Here is a 24,636-nt window from a genome sequence, read left to right on the forward strand (position 1 = left end):
ATATGGCTGGAATCATAGGAGATTTTTTCACTCACAGGCTGGGGCTTTGATGGGAATGGTTAGAAGGCTGAGTTCAGCATTATAGAATGGTCAGCAGCATCCTTGCCCTCTACCTACAAGATAACAAATGCATCCCACCCACCCACTTGTGACAACCAAACTATCTGGCATTGCCAATATTGCTGGAAGGACAACTATCTCCTATTATAGCCAGTTGAGGAGCAGTGGGCTACATGTGTCTGAAACTTAGCCAGGACTGGAGAATGACTTTGCAAGTCATCAGCATGTAGGAGGTCATTAGAACCATTGCAATCTATGAGATGTCTTGGGATATTTGGAATGAGAAAATTAGAGGGTCAAGGCTAGAAGTACAGACCCATATTGAAGAGGGTAAGAAAAAAGGGATACCATTAAGAAAGATAAAAGAAAGGGCTCACTTCGGCAGCACATATACTAAAATTAGAACAATACAGAGAAGATTAGCATTGCCCCTGCTCAAGGGTGACTTGCAAATTCATGAAACGTTCCATATTTTTATGAACATAAATAGATCTAGAGACAGAGAAGCATGGAACGGACTGTCAAACTTCAGAGGGAAGGTAGGGGAGTGGGGGTGGGGGGCGGTAAAAGATCAACCAAATGATTTGTATGCAAGCATATAAGCGTAACCAATGGACACAGACACTTGCGGGGGGGCATGTGCAGGGAAGGTGGGGGTGGCCAAGGAGAGGTCTATGAGGGAAAAAGGAGACTTACATAATACTATATGTAATACTTCAAACAATAAAGAATTAAAAGAAAAATTTTTTAAAAATCAAGAGATAGTAGGAGAACCAAGAAAGAAAGGAAAGGGTGGTGCAGTGGCTATTGCTAGTGTCTGCCCAACACCTTATCTCTACTCTCTCCTTAGACAGACCCATCTGCTGGGCCACAGTGGCTGGTCCATGGATGGCCACACTACAAAAGATAGGCCAAGTAGTCCTTCCCTGTGATTTTAATTTCGAACCTTTAAGCAAGATGTTTCTTTCCTTTTGTTTCCTTATATTGGAATGATGTCAATAAACCCAGAAGTGCCTATGGTATGCTCCCTGCCAGTGGCAGGTTCAGCTGTGGGTTTACATGTGCCATAAGTTGACAATCACCACTTGTGCCTTGCAGCACAGGAAGAGGCTCTGAGGCAAGTTGGTGGGAGCTTTCTAAGGCACCTACAATTCCTCACGTCTTCTCAGATGTTGAACTGTCAGCGAGGGCTTCTCTGTGGAATCATGGAAGACAATCAGGGAAGCTGCACTGAAAACATCCCTTTCATGCTGTCTTCCGAACTAAGTAAACTGTCAATCTCTCTCTCTCTCTCTCTCTCTCTCTCTCTCTCTCTCTCACACACACACACAGAACATGTGAGCTGTGTGGGAACTTGAATGGTAGCAAACAATCCAACACATTATACTGGAACATGTGTTACCATTTCATCTGAAGTAGAAGAAAATGATAGCAGCAACAGAGAGAAGCAGAGCTGAGAGCTGAGAGCTGAGAAAGACTAACCTTTTTGATAGCATGTGAGCTTTAGGACCCAGTCATCCCTGAAGCCAGATCCAGGGCTTCTCTTCCTGGTTATATAAACCAACAAATGCTCTTATGTTGGGTATTTTTTTTGTTGCAAATTAAAGTGTCCTAATATAGAAACTGGACCCAGGAGTGAGTGACAGACCTAAATTGTGAAACTGCTTCAGTCAAGACAGGGACGATAACAGTGGAGTTTCCCTATCTTTGGCTGAAAAGCTGAATCCCTGGCATATAGAAGTAAAGCAGTGGGTGGAACTGTTACTTGGTGCATTTTCCCTCAGACAAAGTCCCCAACACCCTAAAAATTGAAACCTTACCAACTTGGTAGAAAGGCATCAGGATATCGGAGAACTGGGAAAGCCAGATTCCCAGAGTCTCCCCCAGGGGTCCTCAAACTACGGCCCGCGGGCCACATGCAAATACAAATATTGTATTTGTTCCCGTTTTGTTTTTTTACTTCAAAATAAGATATGTGCAGTGTGCATAGGAATTTGTTCATAGTTTTTTTTTAAACTATAGTCCGGCCCTCCAACGGTCGGAGGGACAGTGAACTGGCCCCCTGTTTAAAAAGTTTGAGGACCCCTGGTCTCCCCAAACACCTCCAGTAGCCGCTGATTTACAAGGGTCATATCCCTTTCCATTGCCAGCTTTGGGTGCATCTAGGGGGTGGAGGTAGCGCCCCCTTGTGTCATTTTCCTTAGAGCCAGAGATGAAGATAGATCTGTTCACCTAAAGCCCATGGGAATGGGATGGTTCCTGCATTGCTGCCCAGGGACTGAAACCACAAGGTTGGGACCCAGCTTCAGAGATGCTAATTTTGGTAGTTGTTACTAGCCAATGGAGCCCCCAAAGTGATATAATTGGGCCAGCTACTGAGGGTTTCAAGCACACTGTATTGCCCCCTTGTCAAATAGAGATTTGTGATTGTTCACTTCTAAGACAGCACTCCAGGCCCGATCTCAGAGAGTCCGTTGCTAAAGTAGTAGAGGCCTCAGAGACTCCTAGGTAAGCAGGGCCATTGATCCATTTCCAGTTTCTCTATTTCTACCAGCAGAGGAAGGCTCTGGTTCATCCTCTCAGGCACGGTGATGAACCCAGTGGATAGTAGGAAGGCTCTGAAGCATCCAGACACACTGTGGAACCCATTCATGTCAGGAGAAGGGAGCAAGCGGACAGAATGCACACTTTCTATCAGGCTGGTGGAGGTGCTTCCTCTTTCTTCCCTACCAACTTCTCCTCTCCATGTGGGCCCACCATCTTATTCCAGCTTTAGGTAAGTCTTCTAGTTCTCCATCTGATTAACAATTACTCAACTGGACAGTAACCATCCTATGTAATAAAAGCCTAATATGCTAAGTGTCTGGTCGTCCAGTTGTCTGTTCAACCAATCAAAGCGTAATATGCTAATGATATGCTAAGGCCACTCAACTGCTTGCTATGACATGCACTGACCACCAGGGGGAAGACGCTCAACACAGGAGCCAGGCTCATGACTGGAGCCAGGCTCACAGCTGGAGAGTACAGCAGCTGCGGTGGTGGGAGCCTCTCCTGCCTCCCTGGCAGCGTTAAGGATGTCCGACTGATGGCTTAGGCCTGCTCCCCTGGGGAGCTGTCAGTCGGATATCCCCCTAGGGCTCCTGGATTGGGAAAGGGCACAGGCTGAGCTGAGGGACCCTCCCCCCGAGTGCATGAATTTCATGCACCAGGCCTCTAGTAGCATATAACAAACAGAAAATGAAAAACCCCTAGTCACTCGGGGGCCATTGCTCCATTTTCCAGTTTCTCCATTTCTACCAATTCTTCAGTTATTTGAAGGGTCTGACCAAAGGGATGCCATTGAAGATAACCACAGAGACAGGAACGAAACAAAAAAAAGATTTCGTGTAACATTTATTTTTTTCCTCCCATCCTAATTTTGACTTTATTCCTCACCTCCCATTTCAATTCTTTTCTTGGAAATCCAAACTTGTGGATTTTTTTTTAAACAACATGTTTAAAATCATGATTATCTAAAGTCATAACAAAATTTTCTGCTCTCCAAAAGTGGGGGAAAACACAGCTTTTATTCTTAGGCAGCATTTTTCAAATACCCATGTTAATATATATTTTTAATAAACTATTTAAAATAAAACCCTTCATCCTTTGAGGTTACTGACATTTGTCTAGTTCACTGACACATCTCCCATAATACATTAATTCTATTCATTTTTCATGAAAGTGGAAACTATACTAAAATATAGGATTTTAATCCCTGAGGTGCCAGTTAAAATGGACGAGGTTGCCATCGCAACACAGGATTTTAAAAAAATCAGCCTTAAATAATGAGCATGGCTCATGCTATCGGCATCGGAATCCCCTCCACACCATGGAGTCACTTAGAAAACTGCGTTTACTGGGTGGCGTTCACCCTGCAGTCCCTAGCCCTCGCGCTAGGCACATCTTTCCTTTTGTAAAGGAATAACACGTAGCCATGAAGTCTGCAGCAACTTCTGAGATCCTCAGAAATCAAGAGAAACCACAGTCCTGTTTCTCTCATCTCCATCCACATGGTTGGAGAGGGATTTTCAGCACCATTCCAAGACCCGGAAAGGTGGGGGGACCGACTGGGGTTTTCTACTTGGCCACGCATTTAGTCAGAAGGAGGGATCAGTCCTCCTGGCTAGAAAGCGGGGGTGACCTGCGTGTCTCTGGCGTCCGCGGTAACCTTAGCAGAACTGCGTTCGGCTCTGCGCCCACCCCCCTCTGCAGCCCCGCTCCCCGTCTCCCGGGGGTGCGGGGTCCTGCTCTCAGCGGTGCGGGGGCCTGCGCCTGCCCTAGTAGTAGCGGTTCAGGCTCCGGGTCCCGGGCACCTCGGGCTGCCCATTCATCCAGATCTCCCTGATGATGCGCTCCCGCTCCTCCAGCCGCTGCGCGCGCTCCAGCTCCTCCGCCGACGTGAAGACGTTCTTGTTCAAAGTCCTCTCGAAGCGGCGGTGTCTGCGGACCGAGATGTCAGAGCTGCCATCCTCGCTGTCGCTGCTGTCGCTGCTGTCGCTGCTGCTCTCCTGGTCCGGCAGGAACTTCTTCCGGGAACGGGACCGCCGCCGACAGTCCACGCGGCAGGACAGCCTCATCACCAGCGCAGCCAGTGTGAGGACCAGCCCGAGGCACACGCCCGAGACGAAGTACAGCGCTGCTCGCTCGGGGTTTTCTGGAGAGGGAGAGAGAAGAGAGCGTTGGAGAGATGGCAGCTCCAGCCCGCCCTGTACACCGCTCACCTGGCCCCAAAGGGTGAGAGTTACAAAGACTGCCTTCCCGCTTGACAAAATGCATAATGTATTCAAAACATAAGTATCCACCAATGAGGAATCTGGGTAGTGTATGAGATTCTTCTCCTATTCTTGCAACTTTAAAGTTGAAATCATTTCAAAAAGTTAAAGGAAAGAAAAATATGTAACACCACGATAAGCAAGCTACTGTGCTTAGGTTAGATATCATTTCATGAAGAGGTGTACCTGTCTAACGTTTATTTTAGACTATACTAGAAAAATCTTTGCCTTTGAATTTACTCCTGCAACCCCTTCAATAACCTATTAATCACATTTTGGGGCTTCTTCTTTCTTCTCCCCATCCTTCATCCTTCTCCTCTTCCTCCTCCCCTATCCCCCCCTCCTTTTTTTGATGAGAAATCTATACTAATAAAAGCCTAGGTGGCCCTCTTGCCTTTGCGGGAGGCCCTCATGTCATCACAAGACGGCTGCCCCACAGCATCACAATATGGCCACCACAAGATGGCAGGCAGGGGGGAGCAGTTAGGTGTCAATCAGACTGGCAGGGGAGCGGTTAGCAGGCGATCAGGCTGGCAGGCAGAAGTGGTTAGGGGCAATCAGGCAGGCAAACAGGCGAGTGGTCAGGAGCCAGCAGTCCCGGATTGTGAGAGGGATGTCCGATTGCCGGTTTAGGCCTGATCCCGCAGTCGGACAACCCCCGAGGGGTCTCAGATTGGAGAGGGTTGAGGGACCCCCCTGCCCCCCACACAAATTTTGTGCACCATGCCTCTAGTTTATAAATAAAGGCAAGGTCAAACTATCTTGTTTATTCTGAATATAGCATCACAGGCCTTGTCAACAAGTATAGGCAGCTTCCAAGATGCCCCCCACGTGTTGGTATTCCACTCTTAATGCAAGAACCTCCTTTTCAGGGCCGGACCTAGTGGGCTAGACCCAGTGACTTCCTTCCAATAAATAGAAAATAGCAAACATGATGGATGAATCTAAGATAAGGTGACATAAGGCTAACTTCCAATTCGCTCGTGCTCTTTCTCTGGCTTTTCTCAGTTGCTCACTCTGATGAAGCCAGCTGCCATGCTGCAAGCTGCCCGACAGAAGCCCACAAAGCAAGGAACTAAGTTTGGACTCTGGCTAACAGCCTGCAAAGAACCGAATCATGTCAACAGCCACGTCAGTGAGCTTAGAAGTGAATCCGCTGATGGAGTCTTGAGGTGGCCACAGCCCTGGCCTTGAAAGCAGCCTGGTGGGAGACCTTGAACCAGAGAACCCGCCAAGCCAAACCCAGATCCCTGACCCACAGACACTGAGAGATAAAAAATGTATGTTGCTTTAAGTCATTAAGTTTTGAGGTCATTTTCCGTACAATAATAGATAATTTATACAATCACATCAAGTGTAGTCATTTTGGAATGACCTCAACAGGTTAATTTGCAGAGGAGGAATCTGAGTCCTTCTTTGGTGAGAAAAGAAAATAATCATCCTATAGATAAGCAATAGGCTTAGTGCATCCAGTGATGATCGCTATATGATGTGCTCAACAGAATGAGAGCCTTTCAGTGAACAGCTTTCCTTTTCTAGGTAAGTATGAGAACATGGGACATGCCTGGCCTTGAGTAAGAGGGCATGGTCAATCTGACAGGACCTACAACTGACACCAGCAATTAAGTTTCCCAAAATCTATATTCATTGGTAATTATGAATTAAAAGATACAGTGTTTTGCAGGGTTTTTAAAACTCTAAATGGGATAATATGTGATATACATTTGCTTTCTAAATTTAAAAATGTTTCTTATAGAGATTTCCAGATACATCAACAGCACTTTTTAAAACTTTTTTTCATCCTCACCCGAGGATATGTTTATTGATTTTTAGAGAGAGAGGATGGAAGAATGAGAGAGAGAGAGATCAATGTGAGAGAGAAATATCAATCGGTTGCTCCAGTACATGCCCTGACCAGGGATCGAACCTTTTGGTGTATGGGACAACTCTCGAACTAACTGTGCTACCCCACCAGGGCAGCATTCTTTTTGCTTGCTGAAATGATGTTCTGTTTATGTAATCATTTTCTTATTGTTTCAGATTTTTCACTATTATGATCAATGCTACCAAGGAGTCAACATCCTTGTATACATCTCTTTATGTACAAGCAGAATTATTTCTACAGGTTAGTTATCTAGAAATAGCTGCATCAAAGGGCATAAGGATTTCAAAGTTTTATGCTTTCTAAACTGCACCCAAAAAGGTCCTATCAGCCTAAACACAGCATATTAAACATACGTGAAATCCCCACCAAATAATAGGAATGTAAATAAAATAAATAAAAATTATAGTTACAAAGAGAAGAGTAGATAATAAAGTAGAAAACATTGTCAGTACAGAAGCTTGATCTATAGCACCACCTTCTGGAAAATAAAAGAATGGTTTCCAGCAACCTGCCAGGTGAGTTGTAAAAAGCAGAAAAGACATAAAAGCTTAAGAATTTTGCTACAAGAAGAAGCAAGAAGTGCAGAACAGGTGTACGAATACAAGGTCAGGGAGTACCCTGAATATAACAGGATCAACAAACAGTGTACCCCACGTGAAGACAGGTAGTAAAGATTTGAGGAGGTGTCCACTACATCAAAGGCAAAATCAGCAATGCAAAACTAAGAAACATGAAGAATAAATAAAACACATCATCACCAAAAGATAATAATCTTCCAAATAACCAAGCTCAAAACATAGAATCTTGCAATCTAGTGGATAAAAAAATTAATAACTGTTTTGAGGAAACAATAAAAGACAAACACAAAAGACAATTCAACAAAATCAGGAAAAGAAAACACATGAACAAAATGAGAAGTTTATCAAAGAGATAGAAACTTTAGAAAAGAACCAAACAGAAATTCTGGAGCTGAAAAATTCAATGATTGAAAAAAATTCAATACAGGGAATCTGCAGCAAAGTAAATCAAATGGAAGACAGAATAAGCAACCTACATGATAGGAACCTTGAAATAACCAAATTAGAGGTGAAGTGGGGGCGGGGGGGAGGAGGGAGAATATATAACAGTGAAGAAAGCCTACATGATCAATGGGATTCCATCTTATAAATGTTAACATAATTTATGTTCCAGAAAGAGAAAAGAGGATGAAGCAGTCAGGAAGTTTATTTAAAGAAGTTGTAGCTGAGAACTTCCCAAACCTGGGGAGAGCCTTAGATATCCCAGTTCCCAAAGCTAATAGATCACCCTTCTACCTCAATGCAAAAAGACCTTCTCCAAGATACATTATAATGAAACTGTCAAAAATCAAAGAAAAAGAAAGAATCCTGAAAGCAGCTAAGAAAATATTGCAAGCTCCAAAGGAACCCCCATTAGGCTGTCCACAAATTTCTCAGCAGAAACCCTTCAAGCTAGGAAAGTAGAATGACATATTCAAAGTGCTAAAAGAAAATAGTTGTCAGCCAAGAATACTCTATCTGGAAAAGCTATCCAGATCTGAAGGAGAAATACTTTATCCAGAGAAACAAAAGCTGAGAGAGATCATCACAAGAAATGCTGAAAGTTCTTCAAGCTGAAATTTAAAAATGCTAATTAGTGACATGAAAACATATGAAAGTATACAACACACTGGTAAAGGTAAATATACAGTCAGACTTAGAAAACTCTAGTTCTGTAATAGGAGAGTGTGTGAGCCACTTAACTATAAGATAAAGGTTAAAGGAAAAGAGTAATAAAAATAACTAACTACTATAATCTGTTAATAAATATACAATATAAAAAGAGGTAAATTGTGATAGCAAAAATATAAAGAGGGAAGTAAAAAGGTGGAACTTTTGTTTATGCAATTGAAAGCTTTCACCAATGTGTATGATGTTAGCTGTGGGTTTGGCATTTATGATTTTATTATATTGTGGTATGTTCCTTTCATACCTAATTTGTTGAGGGTTTTATCATCAAAAGATGCTGTAGTTTGTCAAATGCTTTTTTCTACCTCTATTGAGATGATCAAGGACAAAGAAGATGAAATCACTATCTCAAAGAGAGACCTGCATTCCCATATTCATGGCAGCATTATTCACAATAACCAACACATAGAAACAGCCTAAATGTCCATCAGCAAAAAAATAAATAAATAAAATTCAGCCATAAAAAGGAAAAAATTCTGCCATTTGCAACAACATGAATGGATTTGGAGTGCATTATGCTAAAATTGAGATAAATTAGCAAATACAAATACTGTATCATATCACTGATATTGGATTAAAAAGTTAAACTCATAAAAACAGAGTAGAATGCTGATTCCCAGGGGCTGTGGTGCAGGAGAATTGGGGAGATGTTTAAGGGTACAAATTTACAATCAGTTGATAAGTCCTAGAGATCTAATGCATAGCGTAGTGATTATAGACAACAATATTGTATTACAGACTTCAAAGTTGCTAAGAGAGTAAGTAGATCTTAATTGTTCTAGCACAAAACAGTGATAATAACTGTGTGACATGCTAGAGGTGTTAGCTAATGTGACCATGGGACTCATATTGCAATGAAGGAGGCTAAAATTGAGTATCCCAGTTGATACTCAGCGAACACTGGGAGGATTCAGAGAGCTCTTGCCTGGAGGAGCTTAACATTCCAGCAGGGATGTGACCCATTGGCTCCAGTACCAAAGAAAGTGCTGCAATAGGAGCATGAAGAAGGATCTCTGAAAACACAAAAGTGAGTAAAAAAGTGAAGTGGAGATATGGAGCTCTGAGAGGGCTTTCTAGAAAAGATTTGCAAACCGATGCTTTGACCAGAGTGGAAAACCACCAGGCAGACCTGCATTTGAAGCTTTAGCTCAGCCTCATCTTTCAAACAAAAATAACACTACCCACTTAGCCTGCTGAACTGTGGTAAAGGTTAAAGGTATGACAGGTGACCAGCATAAAGGGATTATCCGAGATCCTGGCAAAGAGAGGCATTAAATAAATAACTCACTGTTTTCTTTCAAAATATTTTTTTTATTGATTTCAGAGAGGAAGGGAGAGGGAGAGAGAGATAGAAACATCAATGATGAAAGAGAATCATTGATCGGCTGCCTCCTGCACGCCCCACACTGGGGATCGAGCCCACAATCCAGGCATGTGCCCTGACTGGGAATTGAACCTGGGACCCTTCAGTCCACAGGCCGATGCTCTATCCACTGAGCCAAACCAGGTAGAGATGTTTTCTTTCTTTCCTTCCTCTTTTCCTTCTTCCTTTCTCTTCCTTCTTCCCTTCCTCCCTCCCTCCTTCCCTCCCTCCCTCTTCTTCTCATATCTATCTATCTATCTATCTATCTATCTATCTATCTATCTATCATCTATCATCTCTATCTCCCTCTTTCCCATCCACCCATCTATCTAATCTACCTGTTTTCCTCCCTCTGTCCCTCTCTACTTTCCTTCCTTTTCTCATCCCACCCTCTCATCCCTCTGAGTGTGTCTCTGTCTTCTTTCATACCCTGTCCTCACCCCACCTGTTATAAAGGTTAACTTTGAAGATGGTTACTGAACTGAACCTTGGAAACCACTGTTCTCCCTCTAGCTTAACTAGTCCATCCTGTCCTGCCAGACGATCAGAAAACATCCTCTTTTGCCTACAGCAATCTCAGACATGGATTCCCAGAGAAGCCTGCTAAAAGCAAGCCCAAAGCATCAGGGAGTTTATGGGGCCTCCCCAGGTCCTGCGCGGTGACTCAGGGCTCATTTTCGGAGCTAACATAAACTGTTTTGTCTTTCTTCGTCATTCTTCTGCAAACATCAAAACTGTAGCTCTCTCGTGGTTATGTTTTTCTCTTCTCCACTCCAGGTCACTTCCTCTTGGCCAGTGATCTACCCTGGTCTTGAGCAGATCCAGACAGCTGTTAATGGCCCAGGAAGCGGAGTGGGGAGGGCTATTGTCAATGTTTTCCCTCAATAAATAAAAATACATGTATTGCTGTATCTCGCTTCCTGCAGAGTCATTGTTTTCCTGGGCAGGAAGAGGCTCTCTGTGGAGGTCCTGGGGCTAATATCATTTGCACCTCCGAGGTCACACCAGACCGTGCCCTGCAGACTCGAGGGGGCAGAGAGCAGCACCAGTCCAGGCCAGGTCTGCTGGTGGCCCTGCAGGTGGAACATTTAATGCCCTCCCTAAACTATCTTGTGGGCCCCAAAGCCTGCCGTCCCTTCAGTGGGAAAAAAAAGTGTTAAAAATAGGCCTTCAGGATCCTAATGGGAGCCTGTGTGGAATCAGGGAGTATTCAGCATAAGCCCTTCTGGGAACTTGTAAGGCACGGCAGGATGTCTCTTAATGGGGCTCTGCCCCTCCGCATAGAAAAGTGAAGACTCCCACTGACCCTCCTGCCCTCGCCTCCCCGGATGCTGGAGGAGCTTCTCCCCGCCCCCCCCCCCCCCCCCCATCCCTGGCCTGCTGTTTCCCAGGAGGGAGGCGTGTTGGAGAAGCACTGTCCCCATAGGCGAGCTGTGGTGTGTGCTCCTCTGCTTTCACCTCTTTCATTTTCCCTTCTCTTCCCTTATCCTCCCCGCCTCATACCTCAGAAGAGGCTGTCCACTGCCCGGCCACCCTGCTGACCCATCCACTCACTTTTCTTCACCTGCAGCGGGACAGACCTGCAGTCCCACAGCCCTAGGACTCAGGGGAGCTAGACAGAAGCCCTGACCCATTCTCTGATCTGGCCTAAGGGCTGCAGGAGCTGATACTGTGTTCTGACGCTCTTCCCGCTCCTTTGAGTCTGAAAGGGAGGAAGAGTGTGATTAATTAGCCCCTCCAAACTAGGCAGCACTTTACGTAGCTGTATTATAATCAGTTATGTAACCATCATTTCCCCCACATAAACAGTGAGAAATTTGAAGGCAAGATCCATGAGTCATGTTGGATTCCCAGAGCATCCAGCACAGTGCCTTGCTTATGGCATATATCTCTTTAATTACTGAATTAAATCATGAATAATACACAAGCTCTACAAGTCCAGTTAATAGTGTTATTATATGAGGATAAACATGTATGTAGATGTATGTATGTGTATATATGCATGTGTATGTATATATAATACATATATTATATGTAATAGTACAACATTAAAAGAGTAGAGGATGGAAAACATTTATAAAATCACCGTAATCTCACAAAGTGAATAGTAGTAAAGTGAATTTCCTTCTCTTCTATTTTCCCTCATGTAAATTTGTAGATATTTATTTATATTTACTTGATTATAGTACAGAGATGTTCCATATAATCCCAGCCCCACACATGTCTAGCCTCTCCCATTATCAACATCCCCCTGACAGAGTGGTACATTTGTTGCAACTGATGAACCTGTATGACACAGCATTCCCACCCAAAGTTCATAGTTTACACTACGGTTTCCTCTTGGTGGTGTACAATCTATGGGTTTGGACAAATGTATAATGACATGTTTTCGTATCACGGAGAGTGTTTTCACTGCCCTAAAAATCTGCGCTCCACCTATTCCTCCCTCCCTCAAGGATACACATCTCCTACAGTGTCCAGCATCTTTCTTTACTGGCCCATCATCTTCCCCTCCCTAAGGCCTAACAATGGCTACATAGCATTCTACCCCATGAATACACCCCAAGTTACAAAAAGCATTTTCTATCTTTGGATGTTTAGGTGGCTACTTTTTTAAAATTAAAAATAAGGATGGAAGAAATATTTTTGTGCTTCACACACTTCTAATTTTGTTTGTTTCTTTTACTTACTGCCTTATGATGGATTCTCAAAAAAGGAATATCTGTATCAAATGTAATACATACTTTTATACCTTTTGATACATATTGCCAAGTGGCTTTTCAGATACATTCATTTATCTTCCCCTTAGTTGTGTATGAAAGTACCACTTTCACCAGACCCTCTCCAGGAGGGGATATTCCACTGCTAAAATTCCCCCCCAAAATTTTATAGGTCAATAAATAGTTCCTTTATTTATTCCACAAAAATTTACTGTGGGTCTGAAATGCCTTTGGGGCTAGAGCCATAAAGGTTCTCAGCCCTCACAGGATTTCCAGTACAAAGGGAAATAATATAAAACAGAAACTACAGTACTTTCTAAAAATCCCCAAATTAATGAAATGATTGAGTTATGGTGGGTTAGGGTCTCCTGCTGAGAAGAGACCACCTTATTCATGACAAGCTCATAGGAAAAGTGATTCATTTTCTGGCTAACTGCTACATGCTCACACTGCTGCACTTGCAAAGAATATTGGTTAAATAAAAAAACATGATCCCCCAAAACTTCTGAATTGAAAAAAATTACTATAAGCAAAGTCAAATGACAAATACCAAATAGGAAAAATATTTGAAATATGTAACAGAGGCAAAGGACTGATATATAAAGAGCACTTAGGGAGAGCATTAAGAAAAAGAGCAACAAGCAATAAAGAAAATGGACAAAAGATATGAATAGTTCACAGAATAATAAGTACAAATGGTCCTTAAACATATGAAAAGATGCTCGCCTCCAGCAGGGGTTGGCACACTGTGGCTCACAAGCCAAACCTGGCCAGCTAGTTGCATTATTGGCACAGAGTCATGCACATTCATTTATGTTTTCTCAGGCTACATTGCAGAGTTGAACAGTTAAAACAGAGACCCTACAGCCTGAAAAGCTGAAAATCTTCATGATCTGACCCTTCACAGGAAAAGTATGCTGACCTGTGACCTAGAAAAACAGAAATTAAATGACATTTGAATGTTATTTTTCTTCTATCAGACTGTTGAAAACTCATCAGTTTGAAAATACTTTTGCAGGACCTTCTCATACTTCTTATAAAGAGTAAACTGATAAAACTCTTTATATGGCAATTTGGTAATATTTATCTTTTTTAAAATTTTATTTATTTTACTTAATCTTCACCAGAGTATATTTTTTCTATTGATTTTTTAAAAATTAAATTTCAAAAAGCAATTATTCCATTTAAATTTTCTAACAACCTTATTATAAGTTATTATTGCGGTTATTATTATCAACAAAATGATGACTCTCATTATAAATTATTGTAGTACGATCCCAAGGGGTTGCTTGCAAATTGTTGAAACAAGAAATACTAACTCCTCCAATCCATGTGCTAAGATAGAGGGAAACAAAACAATTGTGTGTGGAGAACACAGATGGGCCCCTAAGCCCAAGCGGGGAGTGAAGGGAGAATATGACACTGAGAGAGTCCTGAAGACTGGGAGCGAGTTAGCAGGTCCAGGCCTGGAGGGAAGAATTCTTTTTTTTTTTTTTTTTTTTAAATATATTTTATTGATTTTTTACAGAGAGGAAGGGAGAGAGACAGAGAGCTAGAAACATTGACGAGAGAGAAACATTGATCAGCTGCCTCCTGCACACCTCTCACCGGGGATGTGCCCGAAACCCAGGTACATGCCCTTGACCGGAATCGAACCCGGGACCTTTCAGTCCGCAGGCCCACACTCTATCCACTGAGCCAAACCGGTTTCGGCGGGAAGAATTCTTGGAAAAGAAAAATGATTGTGCAAAAGCAAAGAGGCGAGGAAAGCTCTGGCAAATGGTTTAAAAGGGCTAGAGCGAGGCCTTGGTCAGGGAGGGCTATAGTTAAATAAGGGCATGGAAATGTCAAGGTCAGACAGGAAATGCTCTGGCTGGGAAGGCACGAAACAAACTGCAGATTGGAGTACCTCGAACCATCCCCAAGCCCCTTCTCCCTGGCTTGCCTCTACTCTAGAGAATGTTCTTCCAACTCCAGCACTGTTGATATCTTTAACCAGGTAATTCTTTGGTGCAGGGGTTGTCCTGTGCAAATTGCAAATTTGTTTCTCTACCTGCTAGATATCAGTGGCAGCCACCCCTCCCTGCTCCAGTTGTGACAACCAACGGTGTTTCCAGACTTTGCCTAAAATACCAACATAGGGCAAAATCAGCCCTGATTGTGAACCACAGGTTCAGAGGTTAAAAAAGCAAAAATTCTCATTTTTCCTTCCTCTCTTGCAGCTAGAGATGGCCATATGACACAGTTCCTGCCAATGAAATACCAGTAGGAGAGTAGATGGACTGGAAAATCCTTCCTTTCACTGCCTTCTTTTGCTCTTGAATGAAGTCAACAGCAGCAGCAGCAGCAGCCACTTTGCAGCCAGGAGATGGCAAGCATAAAAGAAAAGCCATGAAAATCACACTGAGGTTCACCCCTACATACTTGAGTCCATGGACTAATGCTAGCAAGCACCTACCTCCAGACTTCTTGTTTTGTGGGTAAGATAACTCCTGTGTGTTAAGGCCACCAAGTTAAGGTTTTCTATTATATGTAGCTGAAAGCAATTCTATAATTGTGAAATCACACAGAAGTTTTCGGGTTTTATCCCGGCGATAGTGAGGATCCACTAAAGAATTCTAAACAATAAAAAGAAGTGGATCATCACACCTACATTTTGAAAAGATCATTTTGCTACAAAATACAATCTGTGGAGCAAGAATGGACACAGACGTCATAGGAAATGCCATTATGGCCAGGCAGACAAAAACATGATGGGCTTGAACCATCTCAGTAGCGGTGAGAATAAAGTGGAGAGGACACATTAAGAGGCAAAATAGACCAACCTTAAGCAATTGGATATAGGCAGTGAAGAAGGTGTATCAAAGGCTAAAAATTATATTTCTTGTGTAGGTAGTACCCTAGACCAGTGACGGCGAACCTTTTGAGCTCGACGTGTCAGCATTTTGAAATACCCTAACTTAACTCTGGTGCCGTGTCACATATAGAAATTTTTTGATATTTGCAACCATAGTAAAACAAAGCCTTATATTTTTGATATTTATTTTATATATTTAAATGCCATTTAACAAAGAAAAATCAACCAAAAAAATGAGTTCGCGTGTCACCTCTGACACGCGTGTCATAGGTTCGCCATCACTGCCCTAGACGGTACACAAAAGGAGCATGTTTAAAGAGAAGAACAATATTCCATTCTAGGCTAGGTTGAATTTCAAATGCTTATGGCACATCCAACTGGTAATGTAAAAGGCATTTAGATACACAATTTGAAAGTCAGAAAAGAGTAAGATAGCAGTAATTTAAAAAATATGTGTATGATAGAATTCAAAAATTTAAGTGCCAATAAAATAATGCCACTTATTACTTAAGTAGTATCAATGAAGTATAGAATACTTAAAATATAGCTAAGCAAAATAAAATTAAAAATACACAGACAGCCGAAACCGGTTTGGCTCAGTGGATAGAGCGTCGGCCTGCGGACTGAAAGGTCCCAGGTTCGAGTCCGGTCAAGGGCATGTACCTGGGTTGCGGGCACCTCCCCAGTGGGAGATGTGCAGGAGGCAGCTGATCGATGTTTCTCTCTCATCGATGTTTCTAGCTCTCTATCTTTCTCCCTTCCTCTCTGTACAAAATCAATAAAATATATTTTAAAAAAAAAAAAAAAAAATAAAAAAAATAAAAAAAAAAAAAAAAAAAAAAAAAAAATACACAGACAGATACACAAACCCAGCATTCAGGTATAATTTACAGTAAAATGTGGTTACATATACATGCAAACACACACACATAAATGGTATTATACCTCAAATGCTGAATGATAACAGGCCTTATTCAGTTAACAACATACCATAAACATCTTTCTACTTCAGTTAAAATTCACTCAATTTTCTGGTATTTTTACTATTATAAATGGTTCTGAGATCAACTATTTTCATAAGAAAATTTTCGCCCATATCCTTAATTATTTCCTCAGGATAAGTTCTGAGATGTGGAATTGCTTGCTATATGGTATATGTGTTTTTAAGGCTTTTGACAGATGCTCCTAAATCATTCTCTAGAGACGTTATAGCAATTTACAATCCCATCAGCACTACATCCGAGTACTCATCTCCCCACACTTTCCCCCAAACAGAAGTTAAATACTTAATCTTTCAGAAATTTGTAAAATAAAATGTTAATCTGATTGATGCTTTCATTTTGCATTTGTTTAAGTCAGTGTTTCTCAACCTTCTGGCCCTTTAAATACAGTTCCTCATGTTGTGACCCAACCATAAAATTATTTTTGTTGCTACTTCATAACTGTAATGTTGCTACTGTTATGAATCGTAATGTAAATATCTGATATGCAGGATGGTCTTAGGCGACCCCTGTGAAAGGGTCGTTCAACCGCCAAAGGGGTCGCGACCCACAGGTTGAGAACCGCTGGTTTAAGTGCTAGAATTTGAGCTGTTTGTGCTTTATCGGCCATTTGTATTTTTTTCTTTGGTAGACTGCTGATTCTTGTCCTTTGTCCACTTTTCTTTTGGTATATTTACCTTTTATTGATTTGTAAGAGCTCTTTATATGTTATAAACTTTAACCCTTTGTCAATGCTACATTTCTTAGTTTGCATTTGCCATTTAATTTGAGGGCATGTTTTGATCAGCAGATACTTAAAAGTATTGGAATGTTCATGGTTTGAATTGGCTATTGTGAAGAATGGGAACAGGATGTATCCAAAAGCAAACACAGAGACTGAAACCCTATTTGAAAGGCTCAGCTGAGGTTGGACACCATGCATTTCTAATGAGGTCAATCTGCAAAGTTGGACCAGCATTTGGTTATTGGAGTGCAGAGGGAGAAAGCGGAGAAAGTAAGATTCACTCAGAGTTTGTATTTGCTTGATTTAATCAGACCCTGCACAAAGGAATAAGAGCGTTATGTGTATTAGCAAGTTTGTTGCTGAAATAATGGATCACATGGGACAAGATAAGAGATAACGGATATTCTGGGAAGGGTCAGGGCTCCCTGTAGTTGAAAGCCAGACAGCAGAATGAGATCATGAGGGAGCTACAAGGTTAGGAAATTTTCTACAATTTTCTTCCAGCAAACTTATCTTATTGCTTCTGCTCCGTTTATTCTATTTCTTCTTTTAAAACAACAATGTATTTGTATCTGTTACATTTACCTTCACATTTTACAGTTTCTTCATTCATTCCCTTTACAGTCAGGCAGTGTTCCCCATCAAAATCAGAATCGATGTTCGCCCATCACATCTGTTGATTGGATTGAGTGCATTTTATTTTAGCCACTCAACTTTCCGTGGCCTTGTAATCTCTTTTTATCTTAGCCCATACTCACTTAATAGAAGCATTGTCTTCCTGCATCTCAAGCAGTATTTAATTCCAGAATATGGGGTGGGAAGGAGAAAAGTTGAAGAGAGAGCAAAACAGGGCCAAGCACCCTTTCAGCCTTAACAAGATCACAAGACACTCGGTAAACACCAAGCCATTCAATGAGTTACCACGCTCGATGGTCACAACTCAGGGTCCTGCTGGCCAAAATGGAAGGCTGCCAGGAACCTCCTGTGCCGAGAAGAGTTCCAAAGTCCAGTACCCTGTTTGCTCTCACCAGAGATATTTTCTTGCAACAGCTGATTTGCAAGTGTCCTTTGAGGCCTTGAAAACTCCAGGCCCTCTCTGACACACACTTCATTTCTGGGGGTGTCGTCACTATAGAGCTGAGGGACCATATTCAATTGCTTGTAAAAACATGGTGCCAGAGTTTCAAACATCTCTTTTCCAGCCCCAGTGTCCTTTTCCCCAAGAATAGCCTAGAAGCAAGAGCAAAGCTGGGATGCCTCTGATGGTGGGCGCCAGGGGAGGGAGGCCCCAGGCACTGAGCTTCCTTCCCTGAGGAAGCAAGGAGCTGAGGAGGGCCCGTGTCTTTGCTGATCCGAGAAGGGAGGAGCCTGGACTGGAGGCACGTGCGGACTACATGTTGCACCTTGTGAAACGGAAAGGAGCCAGCCCGGTATGCCCTCTGAAGCCCTCCTTCCTAAAATCAGGTTGCACGTCATCCAAGATCATCTCACAAAGAGAAGCCACGAGCTTCCCTTACCCCCAACCCTGGCTCACAGTTTCCATTGTAAGTCGAAATGCCAGGCTTTGCGTCTGAACTCTGAAGTCCCTGGTTAGAGAACTAGAAAGCAAAGCCAGTCCTCGCCCAGAGGATATCAATTGGAACTCCAGCCCCCTTCCTTCTATGCAACATCCAGAGAGCTCAGGTGAAGCAGAACGAAGTAAAAACAAACCAGCAAACAATCAAAAACGCACTCAAGCAGTAGGAAATCCGTTTGGTCATTCAAACCAGTAAGCATTCGCATGCATTTTTTCTAAATGTCAGCTCGACTCAGGTATATTCCCATGTGTTTTTAAATGACTCCCGATGAAGAGCATCTGTTCCCAAGAAATGATCTTGAGCAGAAAGTCAGCCATCCTCCGAAAAGAGAACAACTTTGACCCAGGGATGGGACAAATAGCAGAGTCTCCCAGACCCACACACCTTCTGTCTCCGTGTCTCCCAGAAGGTTATGAAACACCTCACACAGCCCTGGAACGCAGGACATATGCACATGCATGCACACACGCGTGCACACACATGTACATACATGTGCACACACATGCACACACATGTGTGCGCACGCACATGCACACGCACACTGGGTGGGGTTGAGAACCACTGCACAGAAATGGCCAGGCTGAGGATACTCCATCCAGGTCTTTCACATCAGAGTTAAATGTAAAAGATGCACACAATAGCTCCAAGCTACTTCATTCACTCTTTTAAGCCCAAAAGGAAACCAAACATTTTTAGCAAGATAAGCTCTTGTCACCCCATCTGCCCAATTAGAGAACGCCATACTTCACTCTCAAACCACAGGACCTTTCACCTCATAACTCAGCACAGCAGAGCCCCTCTGCTCTCATTGCACAGCATTTCTCTCCTGGATGCCCCCTGGACGCAGCCCCAGGCCTCAGCCCTGGCCCAGCTGAGACCGGAGAACTACCTGAGACAAAGGAATAGGTGGCCAGGATGCTGCTGAGTAGAGCCATGTCCATGCGCTGGGCAGTCAGAGGCTCCGTGCTGCGGCGGAAGGGCAGCCTCCACGTGGCATCCAGAGGCGCCTCCCGGAGATGCTTCAGCGGGATCAGTGTGGCCCCTCCCTCTCTTCTCTTCTGTCTGGAAACACAAAGTGAGTGGTGAGAACACAGTCCGCTGTCCCGAGGCTGTGTTCCAGGTAGCCCGGGCCCAAAACAAAGAGCTAGTCTCCTAAATGCCAGCCAGCCTCCCACCAGGCATCTAGGTCCTGTCCTCTTTGCTCTGGCGAGCTTCTTGGCTTTCCAGGAAGGGAGCACCTCCTTATGTCTCTGTTTTGCCTGGCCTTTCTCCTTTCTGTTCCCCGTATCTTCCCAACTTTACATTTTAGCACTCCTCCCTCTCCTTTCCTGGTACTTTTTATTGTATTCTCCCTGTTTGCCTTTGCCCACGGTCACTTTAATCACTGCCCTGTAACCCCACGCCCCGCTGGCTCTCCGCCGGGCTCTGCTTCCCCTGCACCCACTGCACCTGTGTACTTTGGTCAGCTTGCCTCATCCCACAGATCACCAAATGTGTGTCCTTGGCAATGAGTCTGAGCTGGCTACTCCAGACCTGCCAACGTGGTTCCCATTCTAAAATGCCCCCAAGAACTTGGGTGCTTGGGCCCGCCCACATTTTCATGATTCCACCTATAGAGGGACCAGGCTATTTCAGACCTGTTCCCTCTTATCTCTTCTCACTCGTTCTACCATAGAGCAAATCTCATCATTTCATTTCTGGGAGTTGTGCACCAGTCTCCTCCCTAGTCCTTTGGCCAACACCCACTTCCTGCTCCATCTAGCACCCACTCTCACCAACAGGGTCATCTTGCTAATGTGTAAATCTGACCACTTCGCTCCACCGCCCAACCCTTTCACTAATCCCCATTACACTTAATACAACACACATCCACTTCCACAAAATCGGATCCTTACCTCAGCTCCCAATTCATCTCCTACCAGAGTCTACAGCTACACACATATATACAGAGATACAAGCCTGCCGAATGCTCCAAAAATATCAGATTTTTTTTTTTAGTGCCCCAAATACATCAAACCCTTTTATCTTTTTGTGCATTTGATTGTGCTCATTCTTTGGCCTAAAATGCCCACCTCCCTTCACCTGTGTGGCAAATGTTTCCTTTAAGAGAGAATTTAAAAGTCCTATGGCAGTCCCCAAATCCCGATTTGTTTTGCAGAAATAGAAAAGTCCATACTAAAATTCACATGGAATCTCAAGGAATCTCAAATAGACAAATGATATTGAAAAAGAACTAAGTTAAAAATCTCACACTTCCTGATTTCAAAGCTTATTTCAAAGCTAAACAGTGTAGTCCAGCCACAGATGAATGAATAAACCAAATGTGGTATATACTACTCATAGCCTTAAAAGGGAAGGAAATTCTGACATAGGCTGCAACATGGATGAACCCTGAGGACACTGTGCTAAGTGAAATAAACCAATCACAAAAGAATAAGTACTGTATGATTCCACTTATATGAAGTAGGACCTAGAAAAATCAGATTCATAGAGACAGAAGGTAGAATGGTAGTTGTCTGTGGTGAGGGTCAGAGGGGGGTGGGAAGTTATTGTTTAATAGGTACAGAGTACAAAGTTTCAGTTTTGTAAGAAGAAAAGTATTCTGGAGATGGATGGTGGTTGCACAACAATGTAAATGTACTTAATGTCACTGAACTATACACTTAAAATGGTTAAGATGGTAAATTTTATGTTACATGTACTTTCCACAAATTTTAAAATTAGTAAAAAATAAGGTGTTGATGATGCACAACAGGAAATTTTGAACGTTAATTCAGATAACGAATCCTGATATCAGATTTTGGTGTTAACAGGAATGGTATCAGAATTATTTTGTAGTGATATTACAGTTGAAGACAATAACATTCTAATTTATATCAGACTATGAATATGGCTTGATTTTTAGAAAAAAATATTATCTCACATATCAAAAATTGGATAGTAAGTAGTTAAAATCTATCACATCTATAGATTAATAGATAAAAACATATTGCATCAATAAATGCAAAAATGTGTTTGTGTAAAATTTAATAAAATTTCATAATTTAAAAAAAGTCTACTGCAGTGAAGCTCCAAATCCTTCTGACTCTTTTTTTTTTTTGCTATCAAAGTATCCAAATATTCTTCTAATAGTGCACCTATGGCATACTAATTAGAATGATCAGTTTACATGTCTGTCCCCAAGACTGCAGAGGCATCATATAAATCCTTTTACTCAAGCACTTAATTCAGTGCTAATGAAAGGAGGTTCTAAGTGAATTCTAGCTGACCTGCTGGCTGGAAAACAGAAAGAACAATTAGGCCTGAGCTGTGCATGCTTAAGTCTCAGAGCATATTTCTTTTTTTTTTTTTAATTTTTATTTTTCGCTAAAAGTATTACAAAGGGTATTACATAAGTGTCCTTTTTTCCCCCCCGCCCTTAACAAGCCCCTGCCCTCCCTTACCCCCCAGTGTCTTATGTCCATTAGTTATGGTTATATGGATGCATACAAGTCCTTCGGTTGATCTCTTACTCCCCTCCCTCCAGTCCCCCAACCCTCCCTTGTCTTCCCACTGCAGTCCGACAATCAGTTTGAGGCAGCTCTGCCTCTGTATCTATTATTGTTCAAAAGTTTGTAATGGTCTTAATTATCCATGAAAGAGTGAGATCATGTGGTATTTTTCCTTCATTGACTGGCTTGTTTCACTTAGCATAATGCTCTCCAGTTCCATCCATGCTGTTGCAAATGGTAAGAGTTCCTTCTTTTTAACAGCAGCATAGTATTCCATCGTGTAGATGTACCACAGTTTTCTAATCCAATCATCTACTGATGGGCACTTAGGCTGTTTCCAGATCTTAGCTATGGTGAATTGTGCGGCTATGAACATCGGGGTGCATATATCCTTTCTGATTGGTGTTTCTGGTTTCTTGGGATATATTCCTAGAAGTGGGATCACAGGGTCAAATGGGAGTTCCATTTCCAATTTTTTGAGGAACCTCCATACTGCCTTCCATAGTGGCTGCACCAGTCTGCATTCCCACCAGCAGTGCACAAGTGTTCCTTTTTCTCCACATCCTCTCCAGCACTTGTCGTTTGTTGATTTGTTGATGATGGCCATTCTGACAGGTGTGAGATGGTACCTCATTGTTGTTTTGATTTGCATCTCTCGGATGATTAGTGACTTTGAGCATGTTTTCATATGTCTCTTGGCTTTCTGAATGTCCTCTTTTGAAAGGTGTCTATTTAGATCCTTTGCCCATTTTTTGATTGGATTGTTTATCCTCTTTTTGTTAAGTTGTGTGAGTTCCCTATAAATTTTGGAGATTAAGCCCTTATCAGATATGACGTTGGCAAATATGTTTTCCCACGAGGTGGGTTTTCTTGTTGTTTTGTTGATGGTTTCTTTTGCTGTGCAGAAGCTTTTTATTTTGATGTAGTCCCATTTGTTCAGTTTCTCTTTAGTTTCAACTGCCCTAGGAGCTGTATCAGTGAAGAAATTGTTTTGGCATATGTCTGAGATTTTGTTGCCTTTGTATTCTTCTAGAATTTTTATGGTTTCCTGTCGTACATTTAAGTCCTTTATCCATTTTGAGTTTATTCTTGTGTATGGTGTAAGTTGGTGGTCTAGTTTCATTTTCTTGCATATATCTGTCCAATTTTCCCAACACCATTTATTGAAGAGACTATCTTGGCTCCATTGTATGTTCATGCCTCCTTTGTCAAAAATTAATTGAGCATATTGGTTCAGGCTAATTTCTGGACTCTCTATTCTATTCCACTGATCTATATGTCTGTTCTTGTGCCAGTACCAGGCAGTTTTGAGAACAGTGGCTTTGTAATACAGCTTGATATCTGGCATTGAGATCCCACCTACTTTGTTTTTCCTCAGGATCGCTGCAGCTATTCGGGGTCTTTTTTTATTCCAGATGAATTTTTGGAGAGTTCGATCTAGATCTTTGAAGAAGGCCATTGGTGTTTTAATGGGAAGTGCGTTGAATTTATAGATTGCTTTGGGTAGTATGGACATTTTAATGATGTTGATTCTACCAATCCAAGAACATGGTATGTTCTTCCATCTGTTTATGTCTTCCTCTATCTCTTTTTTCAACGTCCAGTAGTTTTCTGAGTAGAGGTCTTTAACCTCTTTAGTTAAGTTTATTCCTAGGTATCTTAATTTTTTTGGTGCGATGGTAAATGGGATTGTTTTTCTAATCTCTCTTTCTGAAAGTTCACTATTGGTGTAAAGAAATGCCTCAGATTTCTTGGGGTTAATTTTGTATCCTGCTACATTGCCAAATTCATGTATTAAGTCTAGTAGCTTTTTGATGGAGTCTCTAGGGTTTTGTATGTATAATATCATGTCATCTGCAAATAAAGACAGTTTTACTTCCTCTTTTCCAATTTGGATGCCTTTTATTTCTTCTTCTTGCCTAATTGCAATGGCTAATACTTCCAGTACTATGTTGAACAGGAGTGGTGAGAGTGGGCATCCCTGTCTTGTTCCTGTTCTTAGGGGAAATGGTGTTAGTTTTCAGAGCATATTTCTGAACAGGTCTGAGGGTGAGCCGCCTTGAACTCTAAAAGGATACCGGGACTGACTGACTGAGCCGGGTGCCAAGTAGAGCACTTCCTCAGGTCTATGAGAGGACCACATGCAAGATGGAAGCTTTAAGTGGCACAGAAATTCTTCCTGCCTCTCCTCATGCCCCAGGTGCTAATCGAGAGGCCTGCAAGAGCCAGAGGCAGGAGGAAGAGGGAAAAGAAAGCAGGCCAAGGGTGAAGAAAAACAACCTCTAGGTGGTCCACCCTGAAGATAATCAGGACACAGTGGCAAAAGTCAGCCTCGAGAGTAGGGGTCAGGACATCTTTACTGTAGGGCCAGAGAGTAAGTATTTCAAACTTTGAGGGCCATG

General features: G+C 42.4%; 1 protein-coding gene and 1 non-coding gene across 8 annotated transcripts in view; one reads left to right on the plus strand and one right to left on the minus strand.

Annotated features, from left to right (window-relative positions):
- Positions 1-429: 429 nt before the first annotated feature.
- LOC139020302 (U6 spliceosomal RNA) lies at positions 430-536 on the plus strand. The gene has a single exon (XR_011473293.1). It is a non-coding gene; the product is annotated as a U6 spliceosomal RNA (small nuclear RNA).
- Positions 537-3,446: 2,910 nt separating this feature from the next.
- The window catches only part of EVA1A (eva-1 homolog A, regulator of programmed cell death), a 65,713-nt gene continuing 44,523 nt past the window's right edge, over positions 3,447-24,636 (minus strand). For all 7 annotated transcript variants that reach the window (XM_070429568.1, XM_070429563.1, XM_070429566.1 and 4 more), the window contains 2 exons: positions 19,633-19,805; positions 3,447-4,753 (listed from right to left, as the gene is read on the minus strand). In XM_070429568.1, coding sequence (XP_070285669.1) covers positions 4,377-4,753; positions 19,633-19,684 — 429 coding nt within the window. In that variant the 5' untranslated portion in view covers positions 19,685-19,805 and the 3' untranslated portion in view covers positions 3,447-4,376. The remainder of the gene's footprint in view (positions 4,754-19,632; positions 19,806-24,636) is intronic.

Source organism: Myotis yumanensis, unplaced genomic scaffold, assembly GCF_028538775.1.
Source record: "Myotis yumanensis isolate MYYU_CA2020_CCGP unplaced genomic scaffold, mMyoYum1.0.hap1 SCAF_11, whole genome shotgun sequence".
Lineage (NCBI taxonomy): Eukaryota > Metazoa > Chordata > Mammalia > Chiroptera > Vespertilionidae > Myotis > Myotis yumanensis.